The sequence below is a fragment of the Pseudophryne corroboree genome, chromosome 1, assembly GCF_028390025.1.
Source record: "Pseudophryne corroboree isolate aPseCor3 chromosome 1, aPseCor3.hap2, whole genome shotgun sequence".
Lineage (NCBI taxonomy): Eukaryota > Metazoa > Chordata > Amphibia > Anura > Myobatrachidae > Pseudophryne > Pseudophryne corroboree.
In genome coordinates, this window is record NC_086444.1 from 686,378,511 (window position 1) to 686,401,292 (window position 22,782).

The following is a 22,782-nucleotide window of genomic DNA, read 5'->3' on the forward strand; positions in this document are numbered from 1 at the left end:
GCCGCGGTAAGTCTTGGAACAGACAGGGCCACTGTTGCAACAGGTCCTGTCTGAGAGGCAGAGGCCACGGGTCCTCTGTGAGCATTTCTTGCAGTTACGGGTACCAAGTCCTTCTTGGCCAATCCGGAACAATGAGAATTGTTCTCACTCCTCTTTTTCTTACGATTGTCAGCACCTTGGGTATGAGAGGAAGAGGAGGAAACACATAAACCGACTGGAACACCCACGGTGTTACTAGTGCGTCCACAGCTAACGCCTGAGGGTCCCTTGACCTGACGCAATACAGTTTTAGCTTTTTGTTGAGGTGGGACGCCATCATGTCCACCTGTGGCAGTTCCCATCGATTTGCAATCTGCGTGAAGACTTCTTGATGAAGTCCCCACTCCCCCGGGTGGAGGTCGTGCCTGCTGAGGAAGTCTGTTTCCCAGTTGTCCACTCCCGGAATGAACACTGCTGACAGTGCTTGCACGTGATTCTCCACCCAACGAAGAATCCTGGTGGCTTCCGCGATTGCCACCCTGCTTCTTGTGCCGCCCTGGCGGTTTACATGGGCCACTGCGGTGATGTTGTCTGACTGAATCAGCACCGGTTGGTTTCGAAGCAGAGGCTCTGCTTGACTCAGGGCGTTGTATATGGCCCTTAGTTCCAGGATATTGATGTGTAGACAAGCCTCCTGACTTGACCACAGCCCTTGGAAGTTTCTTCCCTGAGTGACTGCCCCACATCCTCTGAGTCTTGCATCCGTGGTCACCAGGACCCAGTCCTGTATGCCGAACCTGCGGCCCTCGAGAAGGTGAGCACTGTGCAGCCATCACAGAAGAGACACCCTGGCCCTGGGGGACAGAGTGATCATCCGATGCATCTGAAGATGCGATCCGGACCACTTGTCCAACAGATCCCACTGAAAGATCCTCGCATGGAACCTGCCGAAGGGAATGGCTTCGTATGAAGCCACCATCTTTCCCAGTACTCGCGTGCAGAGATGCACCGACACCCGTTTTGGTTTTAGGAGGTCTCTGACCAGAGTCACGAGCTCCTGAGCCTTCTCTGCCGGGAGAAACACCTTCTTCTGGTCTGTGTCCAGAATCATGCCCAGGAAGGGCAGACGTGTCGTAGGAATCAGCTGCGACTTTGGAATATTCAGAATCCATCCGTGTTGTTGCAACACTTCCTGAGAGCGTGCTAGGCCGATCAGCAACTGCTCCCTGGACCTCGCCTTTATGAGGAGATCGTCCAAGTATGGGATAACTGTAACTCCTTGCTTTCGAAGGAGCACCATCATCTCCGCCATTACCTTGGTAAATATTCTCGGTGCCGTGGACAGGCCAAACGGCAACGTCTGGAATTGGTAATGACAGTCCTGTACCACAAACCTGAGGTACTCCTGATGAGGTGGATAAATGGGGACATGCAAGTAAGCATCCTTGATGTCCAGAGACACCATAAAATCCTCCTCTTCCAGGCTCGCAATGACCGCTCTGAGCGATTCCATTTTTAACTTGAATTTCTTCAGATACATATTCAGGGATTTTAAATTCAAAATGGGTCTGACCGAACCATCCGGTTTCGGTACCACAAACATTGTGGAATAGTAACCCCTTCCCTGTTGAAGGAGGGGAACCTTTACCACCACCTGCTGGAGATATAACTTGTGAATTGCCGCCAACACTACCTCCCTTTCCATGGGGGAAGCTGGCAGGGCCGATTTTAGGTAACGGTGAGGTTGCGTCACTTCGAATTCCAGCATGTATCCCTGAGACACAATTTGTATAGCCCAAGGATCCACCTGTGAGCGAACCCACTGGTGGCTGAAATGTCGGAGACGCGCCCCCACCGTTCCTGGCTCCGTCTGTGGAGCCCCAGCGTCATGCTGTGGATTTAGTGGAAGCCGGGGAGGACTTTTATTCCTGGTAACTAGCTGCATGGTGCAGCCTCTTTCCTCTATCCCTGCCTCTGGCAAGAAAGGATGCACCTCTGACTTTCTTGCTCTTTTGTGAACGAAAGGACTGCATTTGGTAATACGGTGCTTTCTTTTGCTACGAGGGAACATATGGCAAAAAATTTGACTTCCCAGCCGTTGCTGTGGAAACCAGGTCCGAGAGACCGTCCCCAAACAATTCCTCACCCTTGTAAGGTAAAACATCCATGTGTTTTTTTTTATAGTCGGCATCAACTGTCCACTCCCGAGTCCACAGGACCCTTCTGGCAGAAATCGACATTGCGTTTATTCTAGAGCCCAGCAGGCAAATGTCCCTCTGGGCATCCCTCATATATAGGACAGCGTCTTTGATATGCCCCAGGGTCAGTAAAATGGTATCCTTGTCTAAGGTATCCAGTTCCTCAGACAGATTATCTGTCCATGCTGCGGCAGCACTACACATCCAGGACGACGCAATCGCCGGCCTCAGTAAAGTACCTGAATGTGTATAAACAGACTTCAGGATACTTTCCTGCTTCCTATCTGCAGGATCCTTTAGGGCGGCCGTATCCTGTGATGGCAGGGCCACCTTCTTAGATAAGCGTGTCAACGCCTTGTCTACGCTAGGGGAGGATTCCCAGCGTAACCTGTCCGTTGGCGGGAAAGGGTACGCCATAAGCAATCTTTTGGAAATCAGCACTTTCCTATCAGGAGAATCCCAAGCCTTTTCACATAACTCATTTAATTCATGTGAAGGAGGAAAAGTCACTTCTTGCTTTTTCTCCCCAAACATATAAACCCTTTTGCCAGGGACTGGGTTTTCCTCCGATATGTGCAATACCTCCTTCATTGCTATAATCATGTAGCGGATGGCTTTAGTCATTTTAGGTTGCAATTTTGCATCATCGTCATCGACACTGGAGTCAGAATCCGTGTCGATATCTGTGTCAACAATTTGGGATAGTGGGCGCTTTTGAGACCCTAACGGCCTCTGAGCTGTAGGATCAGACATGAGTTTATCCAACCTTTTATGCAAGGAGCTTACGTTATCATTTAACACCTTCCACATATCCATCCAATCAGGTGTCGGCGGCGACACCACATTCATCTGCACTCCACGTATCCTTCCTCGTCAAACATGTCGACACAACGTACCGACACCACACACATCCAGGGAATGCTCTCTTGAGGACAGGACCACCACAAAGGGCTTTTGGGGAGACAGAGTATGCCAATACACACCCCAGCGCTATATAACCCAGTGATTACACAGTAACTTCGTGTTTACCCAGTAGCTGCTGTTTATGATAAATGCGCCTAAATTTGTGTGCCCCCCCTCTTTTTTTTACCCTTCTTCTACCTTGATACTACAGGGGAGAGCCTGGGGAGCTTCCTTTTCAGCGGAGCTGTGAAGAGAAAATGGCGCTGGTGAGTGCTGAGGAAGAAGGCCCCGCCCCCTCAGCGGCGGGCTTCTGCCCCGCTTCTGTGTAAATATAATGGCGGGGGCTCGTACATATATACAGTGCCCAGCTGTATATATGTGTCTTTTTGCCAAGAGGTATCCTAATTGCTGCCCATGGCGCCCCTCCCCACTGCGCCCTGCACCCTACAGTGACCGGAGTGAGTGGGTAGTGTGGGCGCAATGGCGCACAGCTACAGTGCTGTGCGCTACCTCATGTGAAGACAGGAGTCTTCTGCCGCCGATTTCGATGTCTTCTTGCTTCTGCCGGCTTCTGACTTCTGGCTCTGCGAGGGGGACGGCGGCGCGGCTCCGGGAACGGACAACCAAGGTTAAGATCCTGTGTTCGAACCCTCTGGAGCTAATGGTGTCCAGTAGCCTAAGAAGCGCAACCTAGCCGCAGTTAGTAGGTTTGCTTCTCTCCCCTCAGTCCCACGTAGCAGAGAGTCTGTTGCCAGCAGAAGCGCTCTGAAAATAAAAAACCTAACTAAAATACTTTATTAGCAAGCTCAGGAGAGCTCACTAAAAGCACCCAGCTCTGGCCGGGCACAGATTCTAACTGAGGTCTGAAGGAGGGGCATAGAGGGAGGAGCCAGTGCACACCAGTAGTACTAAATCTTTCTTTAGAGTGCCCAGTCTCCTGCGGAGCCCGTCTATTCCCCATGATCCTTACGGAGTCCCCAGCATCCACTAGGACGTTAGAGAAAAATTGTTATCTTTTAATGCACTATTGGCGCCCCCACTATTCTAGTTTCTCTCTCTCTCTCTAGATATATATATATACATATATATCAAAACGGATGGGCACTCACCCTTCCCCGTAAATTAGGCCCCGGTGCCTTCTGGAAACTGTAGTATATGCAACAAATCCTAGCATGCAGCGGCACTCAGAGACGGACTCATAGAACTTTTAAATCAAACGGTGTTTATTCCATTTTGGTGCAAAGAAAGACCATCCTCCAACGTTTCGGGGCGCTAACACCCCTTTGTCAAGGTGAACAAACAAGAAGTGTGTGATAACAATAAGTGATTACTGTGATGTGCCAGAAAGTGACTTATTGTTATCACACACTTCTTGTTTGTTCACCTTGACAAAGGGGTGTTAGCGCCCCGAAACGTTGGAGGATGGTCTTTCTTTGCACCAAAATGGAATAAACACCGTTTGATTTAAAAGTTCTATGAGTCCGTCCCTGAGTGCCGCTGCATGCTAGGATTTGTTGCATATACTACAGTTTCCAGAAGGCACCGGGGCCTAATTTACGGGGAAGGGTGAGTGCCCATCCGTTTTGGTATATGTACTGGACTTTGAGGTCACGACCGCATTGACCGCTCGGGATAAGGCACCCCCGTTATAATTGCTTAACATTGATTTTATTTCAAACACAACAATATCATATTGTGACCCTTTGTGGGAGGAGAAGACTAAGAAGTCAATCACAGCACGGACACTAGCACTTTTAGCAGCACTACTGTTTGCACAACAGCACTAAGCACTTTACTCTGGGATTTATCATGCACTGAAACCTTGCAGTTTGCACCTTATGCATTGCACATTGGTCTAGAAGGACTTTATATATACGTTTACCAGTCGAGTGATTTACATGATGGCACATGAACCTATTTCGGGGTATGGCGGATTGCCAACCAATCTAACGGACACTTATAGCTTTACCGATGCGGATGCAGACCGGTTGAGGTTTACGGAGGATTTGACCGAGGCAGATGACCAGCTGAGTATGGAGGATATTTTCCATCAATTAATTAAATTGAAGAGACGTGAATTGGACTTTCTAATGCATGGCATCTCTTTGTCCAATTATCATAGGGACAAAATGATCCCGCGGGGTTTCCGCATTCGCAATGTGCCTACTATAGGTCGTTTCAATACAGAGTTTTGCAGCCGGTGGGTAGGCATTTTAAACAAATGCAGTATGGACTTGATGTTACTGGTTGTGGAAGAGGCAGGCCGTGAGCTCAAAGTCACTCGTGAAAAGATACATCAATTAGAGCTCATCCACAAAGACATGCTGAAACAGGATTCCAACCAGAACATGATCCAGAAACTACATTTACAAGTGAATAAATATAAAGGGGATCTTATCAAGTTCAAACGGGGAAAGCAACTCACTGTCAAAGAGGACTATGAGACCAATAGGGTTTACAGATGGCTCTCCGGGGGTGACTCGGGCAACCATAGGCCCTATAACCATAGGTCCAAACACAGTTGGCGAAAACGCTGCGAAGATCACAACAATGACCTCATGACGTCAAATAGTGACAGTGAATTTGCCATGGGCGACTCAGAATGTCGGCCTGAGTCACCCGGTGTCCCTTTAGGGACCTCTCCAACCGCTAAGGCAGGCACAAGAGCAAGAGGACGCCCACCCGCAGGGGCCAACAAAACACAAGGATCCAAAAGTGCCTCAACAAGAAAGAAAGTCTAATATACAATCTATCCGACCGTCAACTTAATAAATTGGAATTGCAAGTACTCAGTAATGGCTTATCATTTGTGCCGACCAACAAGTTTGATGGTCTTGGGTGGCAGATAGAACTGCATAAGTTTGCACGCAAACTTCGTTTACAGGAATACTTCCAGCAACACATCCCTCCGTCAATTTCGGATCCCCAACAAGCCTTCATCAGTTCCACCCGCAAATCTCAGTTTGATCCTGCCTCTACGAATGCTTCCATTAAGTCTTTTACTCGACTGGTAGATGACTCGGTATGCAGGTATACAGCGGCCTCATCGGGGACACACTACAACCTAACTAAGTCTGAACATAGAGCATTGAAACAATTGGGATCATACAGAGACATAGTAATCCGCCCCGCCGATAAAGGAGGCGGTATTGTCATCATGAACTTGCCAGACTACAAGGCCGAAGTCTACAGGCAATTGTCGGATCAACAGGTCTATCAAGAACTAGCTCATGATCCCACCATGGAGTACAAGAAGGAGATTGACACCATCCTGGATTCAGCAGCAATAGCGGGTAACATCTCCAAGAACTTATGCATGGCACTGAAACAGGAATTCCCTGTGGTACCGGTCCTGTTTACAGTGCCCAAAATACATAAGGATGTGGAAAGACCCCCGGGGAGGCCGATTATTTCTGCGCACAAGTCACTTTACCAACCTATTTCAACTTTTTTAGATAGTATACTACAGCTGTTGATCTGCCAACAACCCAGATGTATTAAAGACACCACCGACATTTGCAGTTTATACACTAGTATACCCCAGACATCTGGCCTTACAGCCATGAGAGAGTTTTTGACTCGTGTAGGTATGGAGTCCCTGGATTTAGACCTGTTTTTGAAACTGCTGGAATTAACCCTCACAAGGAATTATTTTTTGTTTGACGGGACATTTTACCGCCAAACGAGCGGATGTGCCATGGGTAGCAATGTGTCGCCTTCATTCGCCAATACCTTTATGTTGCAGGAGGAACAAACAATGTTCTTTGATGATTTTAGCATATCCCAGCACATTCTATATTATTCAAGGTATATAGACGATATATTTATTTTATGGACTGGCGGCCTAGTTAAATTTGAAGCACTTATTGCACACAACAACAGTAGGGATTCTCCCATCAAGGTCACAGCAGCCAGTGACTTGATTACATTAAACTACTTAGATGTGAGGGTGTCCATCAATAACAACAGAATAACAACGGAGGTATTTTACAAACCTACGGATAAAAATACATTATTAAGGTACAACAGTCATCACCCGGGGGCCTTAAAGAAAGGCCTACCAAAATCACAACTCATCAGGGCGGCAAGAATCACGAGTGATCCCACCAAGTTAAATGATGCCCTGACAGAAGTAACATCACGTTTCATTGAGAGGGGATACGATTACAAAACACTACAGGACAGTCAACGTGAAGTGGCACAAATGCGAAGAGAGGACCTACTAGTCCAGAAAACTAAAAAATATACACAGATCTTGCCATTTGTCACGAAATTTAATGTCGCCAGTCCGAGGGCCTTACGTGCACTGTGGCCCATCATTACAACTGACAAGACGTTACCCTCATTACATAAAAAAAGACCTATGGTATGTCACACTAGAGGCAAGAGCATCAAGGATTGGATTGTTCATTCTGATATTACAGGCTTCGGTAATCTTGCACCTTCCACATTTTTGTCTAGGTCCCCGGGATGTTACAAATGTTTAGGATGTGAAACATGTAAATTTATGATCGCTGGGTCCACATTTAAATCTTGTTCCACAGGCAGATCATACGACATCAGACATATACTTACCTGCACGAGCACTTTTGGAGTATACTTACTTACTTGCCCTTGCGAACTACAATAGGTGGGCAAAACCATTCGTAGTGCCCGAGAACGGTTTGCATTGCACAGGTCAGCTATCAAGATTGCACTATCTGGTAAAACATCGGAACAACCGATAGCTCGCCACTTTTTTGAACATGGTCATTCTATGAACGACCTACGGTTCCAGATTATTGACCATTGCCTAAGAAACCTGAGGGGCAGAGATAGGGCTGGTAACCTTTTGAGAGTGGAGGCCAGGTGGATGTATAATCTGGCCACCATTAAACCGAAGGGACTCAATGATAAAATGCAATGGAATGTATTTTGATGTATTACCATAATATCATGCATTTGACAGACATGTGGATGCAGGGCCGAAGGTCACCAACTGTTGGTGAGTCTGAATGCTGCAGACACCTCCAACGTGGACCTTAAGCTCTGCATCGGTTAAAAATTTCTTTACCCCAGGGAATAAATGCTTAGGTTTTAATGATTCTACATAGCAGACACAATGTTTTATAATGTATTGCACTAAAGAAATAGTAACAGATTGATGCTGCGATGTATATATTTTAAGTCACTTTTTGGCACATCATCACACGTTTTATTGTGTTTTATATGTGTACAGAGTGTTGGACCATGACCCCCGCGACCGGACTTCCCAGAGGGCCCCTCGTTGCCATGACCACAACAACGGCTGCCTGACAGTGCAGCGTGTATGCGGAAGGTTGCCAGGGGAACCGGGATGGCCTACGTCGCGACGCCGGAACATGTGACCGACGCTCACACATTGCATCACTCACACACCAGCCAGGAAGTAAGTTTTGGTCTTCCCTGAACTGATTGACGCACCTGCCGTATGGCGTGGCTTCTTCACCTATAAAGGTAATCACTTATTGTTATCACACACTTCTTGTTTGTTCACCTTGACAAAGGGGTGTTAGCGCCCCGAAACGTTGGAGGATGGTCTTTCTTTGCACCAAAATGGAATAAACACTGTTGATTTAAAAGTTCTATGAGTCCGTCCCTGAGTGCCGCTGCATGCTAGGATTTGTTGCATATTATATATATATATATATATATATATATATATATATATATATATATATATAGAATCACATTATATACACTCACTGCTGCTAATAAGTGCCCCCCCCCCCCCCCTCCTCTGTTTTGCCCCGTGTCTTCAGCAGGGGAAAGTTCGGGGAGCCAGCTCCATGCTATGGAGAAAATGGCGCTTTCCGTGCTGAGGGATCAAGCTCCGCCCCCTCACCGGCGGGCTTCGGTCCCGCTCATTTTTACAATACTGGCGGGGGTTATGATATATAGTGCCTCTGTAGCCTATATATGTATGTTTGCCAGCCCTAGAGGTTTATTGCTGCCCAAGGCGCCCCTCCTGCGCCCTGCACCCATCAGTGCCTTGTGTGTTGTGTGTGGGAGCAGCGTTACCGCTGCACGCTTACCTCAGTGAAGATCTGAAGTCTTCTGCCGCCTTGAAGTCTTCTTTACTTCTTATACTCACCCGGCTTCTATCTTGCGGCTCTGCGAGGAGGACGGCGGCGCGGCTCTGGGACGAACGGCGGGGTGAGACATGCGTTCCGACTCGCTCTGGAGCTAATGGTGTCCAGTAGCCTAAGAAGCAGAGCCTATCATTTAAGTAGGTCTGCTTCTCTCTCCTCAGTCCCACGATGTAGGGAGCCTGTTGCCAGCAGTGCTCCCTGAAAATAAAAAACCTAACAAAATTATTTTTCAGAGAAACTCTGGAGAGCTCCTCTGTAATGCACCCTATCTCCTCTGGGAACAAAATCTAACTGAGGTCTGGAGGAGGGGCATAGAGGGAGGAGCCAATGCACACCAATACTAAATGTCCTTTACAGTGCCCATGTCTCCTGCGGAGCCCATCTATACCCCATGGTCCTTACAGAGTCCCCAGCATCCTCTAGGACGTAAGAGATATATATTCCTAATAACTAACACGCATGCTGTTACAATTAAGTGTTTCCATATTTATTTATTTTTATTGAGGATATTTAAAAATTCCTATAACAACTTCTGTATTTTATACCAACACTTTGTGGTCCTGTAACAGAATAACATAAGAAAGACAAATACGGAACAACATGTGACTATTCTAGCATTAAATGTACATGGGACCTTAGTATAAAAAGAAATATTAAAAATGCACCAACATAACATGAGATTTTAAGCTCATAATTGTGAAAGTTTCCTTTAAAAAATAAAATATTTGGTCGCATTCATTGCCGTTTTCCCTTGGAATGTTGAGATAATAGGCGAGATTGTAAGACTTTAAAAAGGAAAGAATAAAGTGTGCAAAGATTTCTTCACTTTGGATTATAAATTGTTGAGTTCTAGTAGTGTTTGATCCAGAACTTGATGCATGCCCAGGTTCTCTTCTTTGGCATTTGCCAGCTTGTCTGAAAAAAATAAAAAATATGTAAGGAGTCTGCAAACTGATTGTTAATAGTTATTTAAAGACAGGACGTATTACATTTTTCTAATTGCTTTGCGATTAATATGCACACACCGCATACAGAAAACAGAAGATGTACAAACACAAGTATTTCACGATTATGCAACATGTAACAGGTAATAAACCAAATACAAATGGAATACAAAAGTAAATGTCTGAAGACAAAAAAAAACCTAAACATAGTTTGCATGTAAAAAGACCATTGTTCACACATACGTGCCGCGCACACACACACACACACACACACACACACACACACACACACACACACACACTAAATAGAATTTAGCCAGAAAATAAAATAAAAAGAAAGAAGTGAGTGCAGATTAATTTTTATTTCAAGGAGATTGAGAGGAGTGCAGTATATGATAGGCAATCAGCACAGTAGCTGTCAGAACATGATAAACATGTCACACAGAACCAGCAGAGTCTACAACGAGGTCATGTCATTGAGAGCATGGTCTAGCTCCTCGCTGATAGCTTTGTATTTCAGCTTCTGAGCATACAACTCATCTATCATACAGAAGAAGCAATCGTTCGGAAGGACAGGCGGAGAAGCCAAGTACAGATGTAGAACAGAGTGAAGAAAGCATGGAAAAGAAAGAAAGAAATCAATGTTACAAAACAAATGTGTTTTTCGTCATTTCCCAAAAAATTATCATAAACACTTACTAGGACAAATGATCAAAAATATGAAACCACTGCGTCATGTAAAGCAATACAGCAATAAGTGTCAAAGTGCCATTTGTACCCATTAGAGTCGGAGGCCACTCTCTTGCTCTGCTGATTGTGTACAAAGTTTCAAAAAAGGCAGTGTTTTTACTAACAAGTCACTATTTTTGTGAACAAAGATAACAGACTGAAGGTATTAACTACCCATCAACTACTATTACGGTCATGTACTAATCATCATTAGAGAAAAAGAACAGTAAAAACATTTGAATGATAATGAATTCAGGAACAATTATAAAATAACCCTCCCCCCCCCCTCACACACACATTTAAAGAAAAAAAATTGTGTATATACAATGCGCTTTACTTTGATATGACAACTGAACAATGAATAGTGATGCAATATGTGCACTCCCTAAATACTCAGTTTCTTGTCCGACCTTGTGTGACTTACTGTAAAGCAAGTTATGGTGCAATCACCCCCACTACAAGCTACTCTTTTAGGAGCACAGACTAATGTATAAAAATGGCAACATATCAATGCACTGCTCACCTTCAAGGTCATCAATAGTTTTCTCTAGTTTGGCAACTGTTCTTTCTGCAAACTCAGCCCGAGTTTCTGCCTATTAAAAAAAGAAAACACAGAAAACTATAGTGTATGCTGCACAACCTTCATTTGTGTGATATTTTTTGGAACTGAAGTACTTCTTTACTCGCACAGTATGACAAAACACCACTGTGTAAAGGTCATCCTCCGTACACCCCTCCCAGTTATTAAAAGTCCAGTCCAGCTAACAGTAGTAATGTTTATCCTTTTTGCTTGTCAGTGCTTGTGTTAGCACTCCGTTATATATGTGACTATGATCCGGTCAGGATCCCGGCAGCCATCCCAGATGCCAGAATCCCGACACTACTCAGTATGCCACCATCGGCATCCCGACTGGGATCACAATCCCAGTGCCGGAATTCTGACCCCAGGGATCCCCAACGACTGTTTATAGGGCCACTGGAGAAGTATGCTGTGGGGGGCTGGGGTGGTGCGTGTGTGTGTTAAGTTTAGGCACCACCAAGATGTGAGCGCTATATAAAATAACTGGTAATTATAATCAAATACATAAAAAGAAAATAAATAAATAACTATATATAAAAATACATCTTCCCTGTTCTTACCTCTTTCAGTTTGTCTGTCAAGATTTTTATTTCTTCTTCATATTTATCTTCTTTTTCAGAGTACTACAACAAGATAGAACACAGCATGTATATTCTGTAGCAGTAATATCTTTGTTTCTGCGGTCTGAGTGCACTTATCACAAGGACACTAGTTACATTTTAACCTTACCAGCTCCTGCTTCAATTTTATAGTGATAGTGTTACTGTGCTTTTAACAGACCACCACATTCTTGTACATGGGATGTGCGCTGGTAACTTATCCTAGCAGAAGAGAGCCAGATCTAGTTTTCATGGTTTCAGGTAAAAGTCTAGGGGAGGGCTTTGGTAGTATATGAAGTATGTAGCAAAAGTGTCATAGGGGTCTATTTACTAAGCCTTGGATGGAGATAGAGTACCAGCCAATCAGCTCCTAACTGCCATGTCACAGGCTGAGTTTGAAAAATGACGGTTAGGGTCTGATTGGCTGCTACTTTATCGCCACCTGAGGCTTAGTAAATAGACCCCATGGGTTCTCATTTCAAACTACCTTGATTAAAGCTGAAAACAGCTATATAACAAACAGACATTATCAATAACAAATCAAGCAGTGCTTGTGCCTTTCCACAGCTGCCTTTACAGTTACTGTAATTTAGCAATTTCAACACTTGAATGCAATGAAAATAGGATTTTTGTTACCTACCGGTAAATCCTTTTCTCGTAGTCCTTAGAGGACACTGGGGTTCCATTTAGTACCATGGGGTATAGATGGGTCCATTAGGAGCCATGGGCACTTTAAGAATTGGATAGTGTGGGCTGGCTACTCCCTCTATGCCCCTCCTACCAGACTTAGTCTAGGAAACTGTGCCCGAGGAGAGGGACATACTTTGAGAGGATAGATAATATTTGAGAGAAGGATATAAAGGGTAGTGGTGAGATAACGAACCAGCACACAAACCAGAGGAAAGCCATGCTAACCCAAATTTAAACAGGAACATCAACAGCTGAACCAACATTACTTAACCAAGTAACCTTACAGGGAAAACGAAGCACTGGGCGGGCGCCCAGTATCCTCTACGGACTACGAGAAAAGGATTTACCGGAAGGTAACCAAAAGCCTATTTTCTCTTACGTCCTAGAGGTTACTGGGGTTCCATTTAGTACCATGGGGATGTACCAATGCTCCTAAACTAGGTGGGAGAGTGCTGAGGTTCCTGCAGAACTGAGTGACCAAACTGAAGGTCCTCAGAGGACAAAGTACCGAACTTGTAGAACTTAGCAAACGTGTTCGAACCAGACCAAGTACCCGCGCGGCAGAACTGTAAAGCAGAGACACCCCGGGCAGCCGCCCAGGAAAAACCCACTGACCTAGTAGAGTGGGCCTGTACAGATTTTTAGAACTGGCAAACCTGCAGTGGAATAAGCATGCTGGATAGTGAGCCTAATCCAGCATGCAATTGACTGCTTTGAAGCAGGACACCCAATTTTATTGGGATCATAGAGAACGAACAGCGAGTCGGATTTCCAGTGACTAGCTGTTCTCTCTACATAAAACCTTCAAAGCCCTCACAACATCCAAAGACTTTGAAGTAGCAGAGGTGTTGGAGATAACCGGAACCACAATAGGTTGGTTGATGTGTGATGTGAAACGCAGACACCACTTTCGGAAGAAATAGCGGACGAGTTCTGAGTTCAGCTCTGTCCTCATGAAAAATGAAATAGGGGCTCTTGTGAGACAAAGCCCCCAGCTCCGACACACGTCTTGCTCAAGCCAAGGCCAACAGTGTGACTGTCTTCCACGTAAGATATTTTACATCCACCTCCTGTAACGGTTCAAACCAGTCCGATTGGAGGAACTGCAACACCACATGGAGATCCCAAGGTGCCGTGGAAGGCACAAAGGGAGGTTGGATGTGCAGAACACCTTTCAAGAATGTCTGGACCTTAGGGAGAGAAGCCAATTGTTTCTGAAAGAAAATGGACAAGGCCGAAATCCACTCCTGACTGCAGAAAAAGCAGGAAACGTCCTAGATGGAATTCCACCGCAGAAAATTTTCTGCTCTCACACCAAGAGACTTATTTCTTCCAAATACGGTGGTAATGTTTAAACGTTACCCGCTTCCTGGCTTGGATCATAGTAAGGCTAACTTGGTTAGGGATCCCTCTTCTAGCTAGAATCTGCCTTTCAACCTCCATGCCATCAAACGCAGCCACGGTAAGTCTTGATAGACGAACTGGCCCTGTTGCAGAAGATCCTCGCAAGGAGGTGGAGGTAGAGGCCACGGATCTTGGAGGAGCATCTCCAGAAGGTCCGCGCACCAGGCCCTTCATGGCCAGTACGGAGCAATAAGTACTGCTTGAACCTTTTCCCTTTTTATTCTTTTTAGAATTCTTGGAATCGGAGGAAGTGGAGGAAACACGTACACCCTCTGGTAGACCCATGGAGTCGTCAGAGCATCTACCGCCACTGCCTGTGGGTCTCTCAACCTGGAACAATACCGGTTTCAGCTTCTTGTTGAGACGAGAGGCCATCATGTCGATTTGTGGATACCCCTATCAATGTGTCAAGCACCTGAACACTTCCGGGTGAAGGCCCCACTCCCCGGGGTGCAGGTCGCGTCTGCTGAGGAAGTCTACTTCCCAGTTGTCTACTCCCAAAATGAAGATCGCTGACAACGCCACAGCGTGTTTCTCTGCCCAGAAGAGAATTATTGACACCTCTGACATTACTGCTCTGCTTTTCGTTCCCCTGTCGGTTTATGTACGTCACTGCCCTCACATTGCTCGACGGGACCTGAATGGCCCGATCTTGAAGAAGATATGAGGCCTACAGAAGGGTGTTGTATATGGCCCTGAGTTCCAGAACGTTGATTGGAAGAATGACTTCCTGACTTGACCATCTTCCTTGAAACTGCACCCCCTGCGTGACTGCTCCAGAACCGCTGAGGCTTGCATCTGTGGTTAACAGGATCCAGTCCTGAATTCCGAACCTCCAACAGTCGACGAGGCGAGAAATCTGTAGCCACCACAGGAGGGAGATCCTGGCTTTTGGCGACAGACTGATCCTTTATGCGATCCGGACCATTTGTTCAATAGATCGAGCTGGAAGGGTCTTGTATGAAACTTTCCGTATCGAAGCACCTCATAAGAGGCCACCATCTTCCCCAGAAGGCGAATGCATAGATGAACGGATATCCAGGTTGGCTTCAGGACATCCCGAACCATTGACTGGATTACCAATGCCTTTTTCCAGCGGAAGGAACAGTTTTTGCGACTGTGTCCAGTATCATTCCCAGGAATGGGAGCCTCCGTGTTGGCTCTAGGTGAGATTTCAGAACGTTCAGTTTTCACATGTGATCCTGGAGAAGTTTGGCTGAGAGACCAATGCTGTCCAGCAACCTTTCCCTGGATGGTGCTTTTATCAGGAGATGGTCCAGGGACGGGAATTATGTTCACTCCCTGTTTGCTGAGTAGAAACATCATCTGTGCCATCACCTTGGTAAACACCCTTGGTGCCGTGGAGAGACCAAATGGTAGGGCTTGGAACTGGTAGTGACAGTCCTGCAGTGCAAACCATAGATAAGCCGCATGAGGCGGCCAGATCGGAATGTGAAGGTACACATTCTTGATATCCAGAGACACTAAGAATTCCCCCTCCTCCAGACCTGAGATCACTGCTCTCAGAGACTCCATCTTGAATTTGAACACAAAGTACGGGTTCAACAACTTGAGGTTCAGAATCGGTCTTACCGAATCATCCGGCTCCGGTACTACAAACAAGTTGGAACAGTACCCCTTGATTTGCAGATGAGGTGTAACTGGAACAATGACTTGAGTCTGTACTAGTTTTTGGATGGCATGCTGTAAAATTATACTTGCCTCTTGTGAAACTGGTAACCCCGCTTTGAAGAATCTGTGAGGTGGGGGCTCCTGGAACTCCAGTCTGTAGCCCTGGGAAATAAGATCTATGACCCAGGGATCCTGGCATGAACTTGACCAGATCTGACTGAAGAATTGTAGTCAGGCTCCCACCTGACAGCCTTCCAGGCATCGCGGTCCACAGTCATGCTGAAGGCTTTGAGGAGGCAGAGCCTGAGCTCGGTTCCTGAGCACCTGCAGTTGCTGGTTTGTGTGGCTTACCTCTTGCGCCTCTGGAGGCCATAGCAGCACCTCTGGACTTGCCCTTAAACTAAGCCGTCCGAAAGGACTGTAACTTAGAAGCTGAATAAGTCTTCTTGGCTGGGGATGCTGCAGAAGGAAGATATGTAGACTTACCCGCAATAGCTTTGGAGATCCATTTGTCTAGTTCATCTCCAACAAGGCCTCTCCTGTGAATGGTAGGCATTCCACGCCTTTCCTGGAATCCGTGTCAGCAGTCCACTGGCGTAACCACAAGCCCCTGCATGCCGACACTGCCATAGTGGTGGTGCGTGTATTAAGCAAGCCTATCTCCTTCATGGCTTCCACCATAAAGTTAGCAGTCTTGTATATGCTGTAGGAGTAAAACATCCCCCAAGATAAGGAATATAACCCCTCAATTAGGTTACCTGACCACTGAGCAATGGCTTTTGTGATCCACGCACATGCAATAGTGGGTCTTTGGGCCACCCCAGCAGCTGTGTTCAATGATTTGAGTGTAGTCTCAATTTTACGATCAGCTGTGTCTTTTAGGGAGGCTGCACCAGGAACAGGCAATACAATTTTTCGTGACAGCCTAGAGACTGATGCATCCACTATTGGTGAATTTTCCCATTTTTTTCTATAATCGGGAGGAAAAGGAAAAGAGGAGAGCAACCTTTTAGGGATCTGACATTTCTTATCAGGATTAACCCATGGTTCTTCAAACAGGTATTCAATTCCTTTGACACAGGAAAAGGAACTGAGGACTTCTTTTTAACATTAAAATAAGATTCCTCACACACATCTGACACCTTATCAGGAATATGCAGAACATCTCTGATAGCCTCTATAAGAGCCTCTATTCCCTGTGACAGAGCCGCACCCCCGCCCCCTCCAAATCCACCTCACCCTCCCCCATGTCTGACCCATCAGCATCAGACTGCAGGATATGGGCCAGTGATCGTTTTTGCGGACAGAAGGGAAGGGATTGAGACGCTGGTTTGGGGACTGAGTCTCTGTTCATAAACTCATCCACAGTATGAGTTAAGTACTGCGTCTCTTTCTCATTGCGGGCCAATTTTGTAGAAGTATTGGAGATCATTCCCTTAAGAGAATTAACCCACTCCAGTTCTGCCCGGCTATTCTGGGAAGGTGCACTGCACTGAGTACCCAGCAGTGAGTGGAACACTCTGCTGTACAAGAAACACACTCTTTGCCTGACCATGTAAATGTGACAGAACACACACACACACACACACACACACACACACACACACACACACACACACACACACACACCACCACACACACACACACACACAGGAAAAGGTTAAGCACAATTAACCCACAAGGAGCCCTTCAGGGAGATGCAGAGTTGTTTGGAACCAGACCCCACCGCACCCGTATCGCTAATGCCAAGCTTAACCGGGTCGCAGACTAAGTACCCTGATAGTGGACTTAGTACACTAATAATTGCTCCTCCCCCTGCTATGACCCCCTGGTATCGCTGAGGTAATCTGGAGTCACTCCGGAAGAGCTGCGCATCCATGTCAGTCAGCGTCTGTGTCCACTGCAGAAGGATCCTCTCATAGTAAAGCCCCGCCCCTTCAATGGCACGCAGCCTCCCGCTTTTTTTTTTTTTACATTTTTTATACTGGCTGAGGTAATCTGGTGCTTAAAATGGAGAGAAAACAGTTTTAAGGATGTTGTTGCCAATATGGGTATTGTGTAAAGTGTACTGAGACGCGGCTGTGTACTGTGTCTGGAGACGCATTCTGCCGCAGTTAGAAGCCGTGCTTCTCCGTACACTCGTGCCGCCATACTGGCCGGCGCCCCTTTAACCGGGACGCCGGCTTAGTACTCCCCACTCTTCTGGCTCTGTTAGGGATGGCGGCATGCTGCGGGAATGTACGCTCGCCATGGTGGGGCTCGCGAATAGTTCCCTCTGGAGCTCAGTGTCCTGTCAGTGGGGAACGGGTCCATTAACCCTTCAAGAGGTTGGGCCATTCCCCTCCCCTAAGTCCCACAAAGCAGGCAGGCGCCAACCAGCCCTGCCTGAAAATAACATATAAAATAAATGCAGAAAACTCTTCAGGAGCTTCCTTCCGCGTGACCAGCTTCACCGGCATATTTTCTAAATTAAGTCTGGTAGGAGGGGCATAGAGGGAGGGGCCAGCCCACACTATCGAATTCTTATAGTGTCCATGGCTCCTAGTGGACCCATCTATACCCCATGGTACTAAATGGAACCCCAGTATCCTCTAGGATGTAAGAGAAAGTATAATGAGCCCTGTGACCTTAGTGATGACCCCGTAACTTTTGTGGTAATGAATCAGAGCACTTCTGCTCCTCTTCCCTTATCTAAAAAACAGGATTTTATATACCTACCGGTAAATACTTTTCTCCTAGTCCATAGTGGATGTTGGGGTCCATATAAATACCATAGGGTACAGACGGGTCCTGTGGAGCCTTTGGCACTATAAAATCTTAAAAGTGTGGGCTGGCTCCTCCCTCCATGCCCCTCCTCCAGACCTCAGTTTAGGAACTGTACCGAGGAGACGGACATCTTCGAAAGAAGAATACTACATATATGTGACGAGATTTACGCCAATTCACACTGAATTTATAACCATGCAACCAGCATATAACCAAACGAAATGTGCCAATATGCATGAACAAAAGGTGGCAGCAATAGCTGCCATTACTTAACAAGTAATAACCGTGCAGGAAACAGAAGCACTGGGCGGGCGGGCGCCCAACATCCTCTACGGACTAGGAGAAAAGGATTTACCGGTAGGTATATAAAATCCTGTTTTCTCTTACGTCCTAGAGGATGTTGGGGTCCATATAAATACCATGGGGATGATACCAAAGCTCCCACTGGGGGAGGGAAAGTGCAGATGTTCCCTGCAAAACTGAATGACCAAATTAAAGGTCTTCAGAGGCCAAAGTTTCAAACATGTAGAACTTAGCAAACGTGTTTGATCCTGACCAAGTAGCTGCTCGGCAAAGTTGAACAGCCAAGACACCCCGGGCAGCCGCCCAGGAAGAACCCACTTTACGAGTAGAGTGAGCTTTAACAGATTTTGGTTCTGGCAAACCTGCCTTAGAATAAGCATGTTGTATCGTACATCTGATCCAGCTTCGAAGCAGGACACCCAATCTTTTTGGGGTCATAAAGCACAAACAGTGCTTCTGTCTTTCGAAGAGGAATAGTCCTCTTAACGTAAATCTGCAACGCCCGGACCACGTCCAAGGACTTTGTTGAAATAGACGTGTCAGTAGCCACTGGCACTACAATAGGTTGGTTGATATGAAACGCAGATACAACCTTAGGAAGAAATTGCTGATGCGTATGTAGCTCAGCTCTATCCTCATGAAAAATTAAGTAGGGGCTCTTCTGAGACAAGGCCCCCAATTCGGACACTCGCATTGCTGATGCCAAGGCCAACAGAGTGACCACCTTCCATGCAAGAAACTTTAAATCTACCTCCCTTAAAGGTTCAAACCAGTCCGATTGCAGGAATCGCAATACCACACCAAGATCCCAAGGCTCCGTAGGAGGTATAAAAGGAAGTTGGATGTGCAGGACACCTTGTAAGAAAGTCTGTACCTCAGAGAGTGCAGCCAATTGTTTCTGGAAGAAGATAGACGAGGCCGAAATCTGGACCTTGAGCGAGCCTAATTTTAGGCCCACATCCACACCGGACTGTAGAAAAAGGAGCAAGCGACCTAACTGGAACTTCTCCGTAGGAAGCTTCTTGGATTCACACAGAGACCCATTTTCTCCAAATACGATGGTAATGTTTTGACGTTACCACTTTTCTAGCCTGAATAAGCGTAGGAATTACTTTGTCCGGAATTCCCTTCCGAGCTAAAATCTGGCGTTCGACCTCCATCCTATCAAACACAGTTGCTGTAAGCTTGGGCAAAGAACTGGTTCCTGCCGACTCTAGACGACTTCACGAGGAAGAATGCTTGGAACTCTTAGAATTAAACTGAGATTTTAATAGTAAACTCTCCCCAGCCCTCTTGGGGCCTCGATCGGAGCTTGTGATCTTGCTAGTGGAACCGGAGGGAATACTTCCCTTAACTAACACGCCCTTGGAACCCACCTGGGCTTTCTTGCCACTGTGTGTGGCCTTGTCCACTTTGAACAATGTGTCTATAACCTCATTTTGAGGTAAAGCGGTCTTATGACCCCTTGATGGACGTTTCAAAGGTCTTGTGTCCTTGCTGGAACCTTCCAACGGAACTTTAGTTGACGCAGACCTAGATGTCTGTTTTTTCATCTTTTCCGAATGTTTGTGTGAAGAAGCGCTCTTGGCCTTGATAGATCTTGGAAGATCTTTCTTCAATTTTTCTATTGACAGATGCGGATCCAGGTCTGATTCCTGAACCTGCGTCCCACTTGTAGAAATTACTTGTTCCCTCTCAATGGGGATGATTTCCAAGCGTACGGCTAACATCCATAGATGTGTACTGAACGTCAAGTTGTAGAGACTTCTCAGGAAGAATTAGAGGTTGAATATTTAATTCCCCTACAGCTGAGCTGCAAGACAACACCTTGTCAGTGGAGATGTCCACATCTGGACAAGAAACCTCTGTATCAGGAAGAGGTCCAATGAGAATACGTCATTGCCAAACATGTTTGGGCTAGAAACAAAGGACAATCGAGGAGTAGGCAGAGTCCTACTAGTCTTAGAGACTTTCTTCTGAATTTTAGACAGAGATTTAATAACTTTTCCTAATGTTTTCTAAAAAGTCTGCCAGGTGGGAGCTTTTAAGCTGGTGTGGCAATCCCTATCGGTAGTGGATTGAGGTCTCCCCCCTGACTGAACTCCCGTATGGGAGCCCCAGCGTCATGTTGATGTGGATGGTGGAACAGCTGTAGTTTATGTTCCTGAGCAACTCCCGTTGCAGGTTTTCCTCCTCGCCCCTGACCCCTTCATCTACCAAAGAAGGGGGTGGAGCCTCTGGCCCTCCCTGCCTTCCCGCCTCGAAAGGAATTTTGTTGCGGGCCACAAAAAATGGTTTCTTTGCAGGAGGTGCTGCGGAAGGAAGAAAGGATGACTTACCCGATGTTCTTAGATAGCCACTTATCTAATGAGTCCCCAAAGTGGGCTTCCCTTTCATAAGGGAGGGATTCTATGTTTCTCAGATTCTGCGTCCGCTGCACACTGGTTTAATCAGAGGCCTCTGCGCGCCAACACCGCCATAGATGACGACCGTGCAGCCATTAAACCAAAGTCCCTCATGGCCCCAACCATGAATCCCGCAGAATCCTTTATAATGACCTATGTTGTGATAAGATCATCCTTGTCAATTGTGTCTATATTCTCTAATACACAGGTTCTCAAACTCGGTCCTCAGGACCCCACACAGCGCATGTTTTGCAGGTAACCCAGCAGGTGCACAGGTGCATTAATTACTCACCGACACATTTTAAAAGGTCCACAGGTGGAACTGATTATTTCACTTGTGATTCTGTGGGGAGACCTGCAAAACATGCACTGTGTGGGGTCCTGAGGACCAAGTTTGAGAACCTGTGTTCTAATAGATTGTCTGGGTAATTTTCAATAGCATTTGAAACCCATGCTGCCGCAATAGTGGGTCTGATAACAGTACTGCTAGCTGTATAAATAGATTTAAGCGTAGTCTCAAGCTTGCGGTCAGCCGGTTCTTTTAACGAAGCCGTGCCTGGGACGGTAAGGTAATCTTTTTCGATAATCTGGACACGGATGCGTCCACCAAGGGAGAATTTTCCCACTTCGCTCTATCATCCTCTGGAAAGGGATAGGCTATCAAGAATCTTTTAGGAATCTGAAATTTCTTGTCTGGGAATTTCCAGGCAGCTTCAAACATTGCATTCAATTAATCTGAAACCGGGAAAGTAATCACAGGTTTCTTATTTTTATTTAAATATGCCTTTTTCACCTCCGCTGGAGGGTCATCTGTGATTTCCAAACCTCTCTGATGTTTGTAATCATAGACTGAATGCTTTTTGAAAGGGTAGCATCCGCTCCCCTCATGTCATCAACGTCCCCCGTGTCGTCATCAGTGTCGACATTCACTATGCGTGCCAGAGAATGCTTTGAAATGGTTGAGGGGGGTTGATGTGAGGAAGGAAATGAGCCCGTGTATAAGGCATCTTCCACAGATCTCCTCCAACCTTTAAATTCATTTTCAGATTGAGCAAATTCTCATTCAACTGTGCAATCATCAATTTAATGCCACCCAAACCCTCAGTGTCCATTACACCCTTTCATCATCCTGTTGCAGGAACACATCACCAGACGACAAACAGTCTGCATTGTCTGAATCATTCTCATTGGACATGTTACTGTGCTCACACACACACAGGGTATTTATAATAACCAATTCCCTCACTGAGACCTTCAGAGTAACACAGAAGGAAGAGCCAGCCTCACCCAGCGGTTTTTTTTCTTTTTTAGAAGTGTTCAAATTAAACCTTCTACGCCAATTTTGTAACCCAATAGGTTATTCTATCACATATATAGCAATATAGATATATCACATAACCATCAACAGTACTCCCCTTCATTTCTATAACACCCTGGTACCACAGTGAGTTATGAGGGAGGACAGCTTCCAGGCAGCCTGTTCACAGTGGTGACTGTAGCTTAAAACGGCGCTGGTGTGATGCTGGATCTGAAATGAGAA

General features: G+C 46.1%; 1 protein-coding gene across 4 annotated transcripts in view; it reads right to left on the reverse strand.

Annotated features, from left to right (window-relative positions):
- Positions 1 to 9,660: 9,660 nt before the first annotated feature.
- The window catches only part of TPM4 (tropomyosin 4), a 472,203-nt gene continuing 459,081 nt past the window's right edge, over positions 9,661 to 22,782 (reverse strand). For 2 of the 4 annotated variants that reach the window (XM_063914761.1, XM_063914763.1), the window contains 3 exons: positions 12,004 to 12,066; positions 11,387 to 11,456; positions 9,661 to 10,105 (listed from right to left, as the gene is read on the reverse strand). In XM_063914761.1, coding sequence (XP_063770831.1) covers positions 10,023 to 10,105; positions 11,387 to 11,456; positions 12,004 to 12,066 — 216 coding nt within the window. In that variant the 3' untranslated portion in view covers positions 9,661 to 10,022. Of the gene's footprint in view, positions 10,106 to 10,477; positions 10,675 to 11,386; positions 11,457 to 12,003; positions 12,067 to 22,782 lie in introns of those variants that run through there. The other 2 variants (XM_063914760.1, XM_063914762.1) reach the window with 1 other exon arrangement.